At 36.7% G+C, this 8,220-nt stretch overlaps 1 protein-coding gene across 1 annotated transcript in view; it reads left to right on the forward strand.

Annotated features, from left to right (window-relative positions):
* LOC107296515 (LON peptidase N-terminal domain and RING finger protein 1) overlaps positions 1-7,752 on the forward strand; it is a 28,630-nt gene extending 20,878 nt beyond the window's left edge. Inside the window, exon 12 of the mRNA XM_029286088.1 lies at positions 4,031-7,752. Within this exon, the coding sequence (XP_029141921.1) occupies positions 4,031-4,195 (165 nt within the window). The 3' untranslated portion in view covers positions 4,196-7,752. The remainder of the gene's footprint in view (positions 1-4,030) is intronic.
* The last annotated feature ends 468 nt before the right edge of the window (positions 7,753-8,220 follow it).

The following is an 8,220-nucleotide window of genomic DNA, read 5'->3' on the forward strand; positions in this document are numbered from 1 at the left end:
GGAGTTGAAGTCCACATGCCTTAAAATTGTCAAGGTTGAGAAACACTGCATGATTAGCAACATTAATTTAAGATATTAGTAGGTTGTATTAATATTACACCATATCATTTATTAGTTGCATGAATAATTTAAAGAATTGCCATTGCTATAAAATTCTTAGAATGGCATGCGCTTAAGAATATTATATTAATAACCCATAAAAAGAAGTGACGCACACAGAATGGATAGCATAAAGCTGGCAACATCTACAGAGCCATAATGTTAAATTAAGGCAACTTATAATATGAAGCAAAATGCCTGAACAACTGGATAATAGTCTTGAGTTTGGTCTAAAAAGAATAACAAAATTAATATCAGCCATGTTTTATCCAGTACCTTACACAGAAGTGCCATGAAGAAAGAAGAAGCAAGTTTTTTTTTTACTTCAGTCATCACCCAAGTAACCTTGCATTGTCTGAGAAGGGTCCTTTGATGAAGATGGCAGCAGCACTTAGCTGCCCTTGAAAAAAGATAAGCAGTGTTGCTCCTGGCTTGTCCTTGGGGGGTAGACATATTCACTACAGGGGACAGGACCAGAACAACATTAAACTACAAGACAGTTGTAGGCTAGGTATCAGGCTAAGTCAGGGGTAGGCAACCTTGGCTCTTTTATAACTCGTGGACTTCAACTCCCAGAATTCCTGAGCCAGCTGGCTCATGAATTCTGGGAGTTGAAGTCCACGAGTCATAAAAGAGCCAAGGTTGCCTACCCCTGGGCTATGTGTTAGGAGGGACTTCCTGACTGCCATATGAAAGTTTGAGTGCTTCTCTATTAGAAGTCTTTAGAGAGGCTAGAATCTCGGCTCTTTTATGACTCATGGACTTCAACTCCCAGAATTCCTATGCTGGACTATGCTGACTCAGGAATTCTGGGAGTTGAAGTCCATGAGTCATAAAAGAGCCGAGGTTGCCTACCCCTGGGCTAGATGATCATCTATGAGACATGCTTTACAAGGAGAAATGGTTCTAGGTGAGATGACCTCTCCTTCAAACTATGCGACTCTAAAATTCCACGGCTGTAACTGGACTGAGAAGCTGAAAAACATCCTAGAGGAAAGTAATGGCAAGTCACATATCTATTTCTGCCTGGAAATATGTTTTCCTCAAGTATTTAATTTCCTGTCTGCAAAAAACTGAATCAAGCCTTATCTACTTTTCATTTCTAATTACTTTCAGTTTCACCTCCTAAAAATGTTCCTTCTAAGGCATCTATGGTATCCCCAACACGTGATTATTTCCATTCATTATTCCTTAACTAAGGTTGTATTATTGTTTTCCAAAGTCTCAGTCTTTAAAATAAGACATAAAATCAAAATCTGAATTAAATCAGAATTATTAAAAACAAAACAAAAATGTAATTAGACTAAACAGTTAAAGGCTATTTTAAGAGGCTTGCTTAGGATCTTTTTTTAAAAAAACTTGCAAGCCAATTAGGGTTTTAACAAATAATTGCACTCTGGGCACTTGTAGTTTATGGCAACAATAGTCACATTTCCTCTAATGACTTTTACCATGAGGAATCTAAATATAGAAAAAAGTATACTTTCAAATAACCTGGATTTAGGCTATTGAAAATCACCACTCAGAATGAAAGCCATTGAAAAGTGTTAGGATAAGTGCAATATGGCCTCTTGAATTCTGTGAAAGACCAGCCTATATTTTGAATTATGTAATTTTTTTCCAGACTACACACAAAGGCAGCTCATCTAATATAATAAATATTATAGTAATCAAACTTGGAGGATATTACAATGTGTACCATAGTTCCATAGTCATTTTCTTCTAGGAAATGATGGAGTTGATGTATAAAAGGTACTTTTGACCATGGCTTCATTCTAGGAAAACAGAGAAAGAGTTTGGATTCAGCAGTATTCCCACTGCATACTGCATATTCTCACTTAGAATATGATTCCATTGGGACCACTTCTGAATGGAACTGTTTTTCACTGTTTTTCAGAAACTGTGACCTTTTACACTGAGTACCTTCAAACATTATTTGTCTGTCAGTGTCTTCAGCCTTAAAGAAATAGATTTGGGTCTCACCAAAACACTGAGAGGACTCAACTCCATACTTCATGATAATTTTATGTAGACACAGAAAAGAGAAAGAACAGAGCACTGACAGACACCATGCAATAACTCTATTTCTAGGAGCAACTCAAGTATTTGCAAGGGACACCATTTGAAGTCAATCTGAGAGATGGAAACCCATGTCAAGCAGTGCCTTTTATTCCCAGCTCTCCTAGGCATTCTAAAATTGATCAACAGCATTGAAGGTTCCTAGGTATAATGTATATGACCTTGAGGAAAGAGACAAAGAGATGCTTGCTAGGAAACAATTAGACAAGAGAGGCAGGAGCCCCCAGTGACTTAACTGTTGAGAGAAAGAAACTTAGAAAGGACTCTTTCCAATGGTTAAGCAGTTAAAAGTGTTAAAAGTGTTAAAAGTGTTGGCAAGAAGTTTGTACTTTCAGACATGCAAGAATCTGTTAATGTAGCCTTATAAACCTTAAAATTTGTTTATTTGTGTTTCCTGAATGGTTTACCTGGGAGATCAAGAAGAACCAATAGTATCACATGTCTAGCTAAAGAAGTCTCTGTTGCTTAACTGGTAGGCTAATAAGTCAGGATTAATCTGTTCTTTTAGGGCTGCTCATTTTCTCAGTCACATTAGAGATTAACTTCTAATTGGTAATCGCCAAAGGATACAAGTAGTCTAATCACTGCTGCCTTCTCCTCCTGGCAGACATTTATAATGAACTAATAATTCCTGACTATAAGCTACAAAACAAGTTGAGCATGGATTTAAGGACAAGTGGTGGATATATCTTTATTTTGTGCAGCTCATAGTAGAATAATGTTCCCTCCTGTTTTCCCTGTAACAATCTTGTGGAATGTTTGGGATGAGAGAGAATGACTGTCCCAGAGTTACCAGCTACCATGCTTAAGGGAGGACAGGAATGTGTGGCATTCTGGTTTCTAGTCCAGCATCTTAACCATTACACCAAACCACTCCAGCAAGTCTGTTCATGTCCTGTGTCATGAACTGAAACGCATCAAGAAAAGAAGCTATCAAACAGCCCCATACTAATTTTGCATCTATGGTGTCATCAAGAGTACCTCAAATGTGTGAGATTTTGATCAGCTTAAAAAAAAATCCAGTAAAAGAATCACAGTAAGATTCAGAATCCTGTAATCAAGCTTTAAGAGAAGATGCCAGAGAAAACAACTTAATAGATGATCATCTTGCAGATACAATATGTGCAGGCAAAAATAGCCCCTTCAATTGCATATATCACCAATTGGATCCAATAGCCAGCTCATCCTAACAGCTTCAGTGGCCTTAAGTGAGATCCTGATTTTAAGTTCATAGTGATCTGTCACATGATGATGAGGGGAAAATGAGACGCTTCCATAGGTGACCTATTTCTATGATTGGAAATGAAAGATCAAAGGCAGAATCCATTTTCTGGGTTCACAAAATGGATTAAGCCACAAAACAGGCAAACAGACTAGATTTGCTCAAACAGTTTGTTAAAAAAACAAACAAACCAAGCTTACCATGTTGTGAATTCAGACACTCAGTTTTTAACTAACTTGATTCAGCATGGTTGATGAATGCAGCTCATATCAATGCACCAGTGGGTGATTGCTTTGCCACTTAATTTACATTGTATCATTAAATATATGCTGTCACATAACATCTATCAGTGTAACATTTGGGGCATTGTTCTGCTTCTACTCCTTAGTCTTCCTTGTAGGAGTTTAAAAAAAAATGATTTCTATTAACTTGAAAAGATTTGGTCACATGCTCTGTAGATAGTGACAAGAATTAAGTCTTCAGCTGATGAATAAATTTTCCTGTCACACTGTTCAACAAGGAATGTTGATGTGGTCAAGATTTTTCCACTCAAGTAGTTCTAGTAGAACCAATCTTGATTGATTTATTATGCAAAATGAGTTGATGTATTTTCTGTTATCTTCTCACTAGGCATTGCCAGATGGACCAGTTTGGTGTTGGTGGCTTATATCTGTCTTGCCCCTTGAGTTGACCCACAAATTGACTATTTTTTCTGAAACTTCCCTGAAGGCACGACTTACCCAACTAAAGCATATTCTGAACATTCTTCTGGAAAGTCGTGACTACAGCAACTAATATTTAGACGTGCCACAAGGATGTTTTAGATAACATAGAAGGCAGAGAAGTGGGCAGTTCCGGGGAAGAAATGGCAAACTGAAGACCGCTGGCAAAAAAATGGAACTGACAACCACAGAGGAGTGAACTGGTGAATTGACCAGCTCTTCATAATTCTTCTCCAGCCAAAGAGAGGATTTGAGATTGCCCACAAGTGCTCTATACAGTTGCTCCTCACAATGCCAGTGTGGTGCCCTCCAGAGGTCCTGGGACTGCAATTCCTAGAATTTCCAGCCATCACCGTGACTGGGAAATTCTACCAGTTGTGATCCCAGCACATCAAGTGGATGCCAAGTTAAGGTGGTCAAAGCCTTAACGTCTTTATTTCCCTTTTTATTGTGATTATTTTGTTACTGTAAAACTGACTTCAGCTATAGTCCTTGAGTGAGAACCCTGAAACCGTTCTGCAGTTGTAGCAAGATTTACTACAGTAGTATCTAGTAGTAGCAAGATTTTTTGAATGGGTTTTGGACTGACAGGGCTAGAAGATTCAGTAGTAAGATGAGAATTGTATTCAAGTGAACACATTTCTAAGCATCTTACACCCAGGAGAATAGGAAATAAAAGTACAAATGCTGGGACTTTCCTGAGAAATTTTGCCTTATATCACATATTGATGTCTGCATGGGACTATTCAACATATTCTTCAAAATGTATGATGTCCTTTCCAATTTAAGTAACTCACTGCTATTGATTGTAGGGTAAAAGCCAACTCAGAAATGAGTAACATGACAAAAGGGCTGATTTTCTTTCCTGTATTCTATTCTGATTGCTATTTAATGCTATTTAATTCCAAAAGGGATCAGTTACAATGATGTATGCTGCTGAAGAAGGTAGATTAGAATACTTCTATAATATGATAAGAAAGTTATAAAACCTACACTGTGAACAGATAACGTGTAGATGTTCAGGAAGTACAATGATTTCTCACCATTGCTAATGCTGTCTAGTGTTGGTGGGAGTTACAGAACATCTGGAGAGCTATACTTTCTCACCCATCTGAAGCAGACCGTTTTAAAGATTTAATTCACAGAAAATGCCTAAAGGGAAAACTGAAAACGAAAATGAAATTGTGGACAATTCCCATGGGATAAAGTGAATTGCTAGAGGACTAACTATGTATAATTCAGGAATTATTCTAGGTTTCAAGATGGCAGAGTATTCATCTGAGCCAATCTGCTGCATAATTGTACGTGCTGCTAGGCAAATTACCACGAATATAAAAAGTTGGATATACATGTATATAATATGAACTGAGCACATGTACACATAAGTTTAGTATAGGGAATGTCTGACTAGTTCATGAAAGATCAATCATTTGTTCATGTTTAAGAAGACATGGGATTTTTAAAACAATAGTTGCTAAAATGATTGCTTTGTAAAATTTGCCAAAGATTAGAATTATTCTTAAATGAAATGTTTTTGTGCTCCAACACCAAGAATATGGATTCTGAGAATGAACAACACTGTACAATACAGATAGTCCTTGATTTATGACCATAATTGGGACTGGAACCTCTGTTGGTAAGTGATGCGGCCATACAATTTCCCAGTTTTATGATCTTTTTTGCAGCAATTGTTAAATGTATCCAACTTCCCCCATTGACTTTGCTTATTAGCAGCTGACTGGGAAGGTGGCAAGTGCGGATCCCATGACCCTGGGATCCTGCAACTGTGATAAATAAATGCCGGTTCTCAAGCACCCAAGTTACAGTCACATAACTGGGGAAAGTAATGGTTATAATATGAGGACCGGTCATAAATCATTTTTTAAAGTACAGTGGTAACTTCAGATGGTTGCTAAACAAAAGGTCCTAAATTAAGGAGTAACTGTATTCTTTTTTTTTTTTTTGCAGATTTTAAACCTGCTGTGATATATAGCTGGGTTGGCTTTTAATTGTATTTAAATTTGTACCTAATAGTGCGCCTGATAACAATATATTGACGTAATTTAAAATTGGCTTTTCTCTGCTAGTCAGAAAGAATTAAAATACTGTAGTAAGGCATATGCTACATTATTATTTAAGCTGCTGCTATCTTGTGCTACTGCTGGTTTGACTGTTAAGTGGTTTAAGAAAATGCTGTCCAGACTCAGATACTTTGTCAACAAATTGTAAAATATTCAATCTGGACTACAGGTTATCATGTCTTCCCATTGGACAATTCCTCTTGTGCCCTTCCACCTTTCTGTATCAGGCAAACAATGGCCATTTTTCTTTCTCTGGGTGGATCATCTTAAAGAGATATATTAAAAATATATCTTGGAGAGACTTGGACAGAGCAGAGCCAGGTTTTAATCCTTCTGTAGGTATAAAAACTGGGTCAATGTCTTTGGGCATCACTGTCAACTCACTCAGGAAATTGAAAACATCTATCTACCAATCCACAATGGCCAGTATGATGACTAATAACCTTCAATGAAGAGACCTTCATCCTGCAGTGAATTGCTTTGGGATAATATTACACACACACACACACACACACACCAAACAAACACACACATACATCCTAAAACATCAAAGGAGGAAGACTTTCACTCCAGCCTCTAAATGGCCTGTATGTTAATATGGCTACTTAATTGCTGAGTGTGAAGGTTTTCTACTTCAAATAACAAATTAATGAAATGGTGGAACTATTAATGAGAACAGATAAATAAATCAAATGGAAATGGGGGAAGCTTGGAAAAACCAACAGCTTTTAAAAAGTGCAGTTTTCTTTGAGGTGTCAAACCAGCAACATTGTGAATTAGCAAGACAATTGTTTCACTGATTATACTGTAGTTAACAGGATAACAAGAAAAGTTTGAAAGCTATTAGAACTAATGCTAAGGATTAGTTCAATTGAAGAAATGGTCCTTCCTCTGCAGAGTATCCAGTGAACTGTTGACCTTCAGCTGCAGCAAAGTAAAAGCATCTTGGCGCAAATAGAAAGGAACAATCGCACCAACATGGAGAAAAAATGTATATAATTTATGTTTTTTAAAAGTAAAGTTGGGGGGGGGAGAAATGGAAACGATATATTTTCTCCCATTAAGGTCTTTTGCTTGCCTTAAATTACCGCGTTGGAGGTTTTTTTTTGTACTATAAGGGAAGAGGAATTCAACTGCCAAATAAGGGGCATGTGGTCCATATGCTTTTTCCCCATTTTGCATTTTTCTATATTTATTTGGAACCGTTGGGATAGATTATAAATGTTGAATAGAATTTAGGTTTCTTTCAACCTTTATATCCTATCCTTGTGATAATAGGCATCTGATATTTATAGGGCATAATGGAGATTTAATAGATTTTTGGACTATTTTATCGTGCTACCACCAGCTGCTTATTTCTCTGCTTGCTTCCAGATGTCATCTTTATAACTCACTTGTGTTGAACTCATTCTTTTGTATATTGTGCCTCCTCAGAATAATGAGCTTCTCTAATTTAAAGATATAAAATGGTGTTGAAGGGATGGGGCAAAATTGCATGTTTGCAATTTGTATTTACTTCATGTGTTATGAAATAAAATACTGGTTGGAATTAAATACTCTTGTTTGCCTGGTCTGAAACATTGGTTCCTGCGAATGTAGCTATGCAGGACTGCACAATGATGATGAATTCAATCTGCCAAATCCTATAGCTGCTTGGAAAATATATGTGTCTGGAATCCTGGATCCAGAAAATTCTGGCTTCCTCAGTAAATGGCGGGGGGGAGGATTATTTATGTATATATATATACCAAATTTAGGAAAATATTTGCTTCTCTTTGCAACATGCACTATTGAAATAAAATTTAAAAAAAACCCCTACTGATAACATATACATTTTGCTTTGGTATTGTCAGACAGCCAAGGTGATTTGAGAAGTTTAATTTTAAATTTTAAATATTAGTAACTTTTAGTAATTGGTATTACTTGAATTACATAGGAAAATAAGCAAATCTTGGTTGTTTGTTTATTCCACAGACTTCCTGGCTGTGCCTGGTTTTAAAAGATAGGAATTTTGAAA

The sequence above is a fragment of the Protobothrops mucrosquamatus genome, unplaced genomic scaffold (genome assembly GCF_001527695.2).
Source record: "Protobothrops mucrosquamatus isolate PMUCROS unplaced genomic scaffold, P.Mucros_1.0 scaffold2849, whole genome shotgun sequence".
Lineage (NCBI taxonomy): Eukaryota > Metazoa > Chordata > Lepidosauria > Squamata > Viperidae > Protobothrops > Protobothrops mucrosquamatus.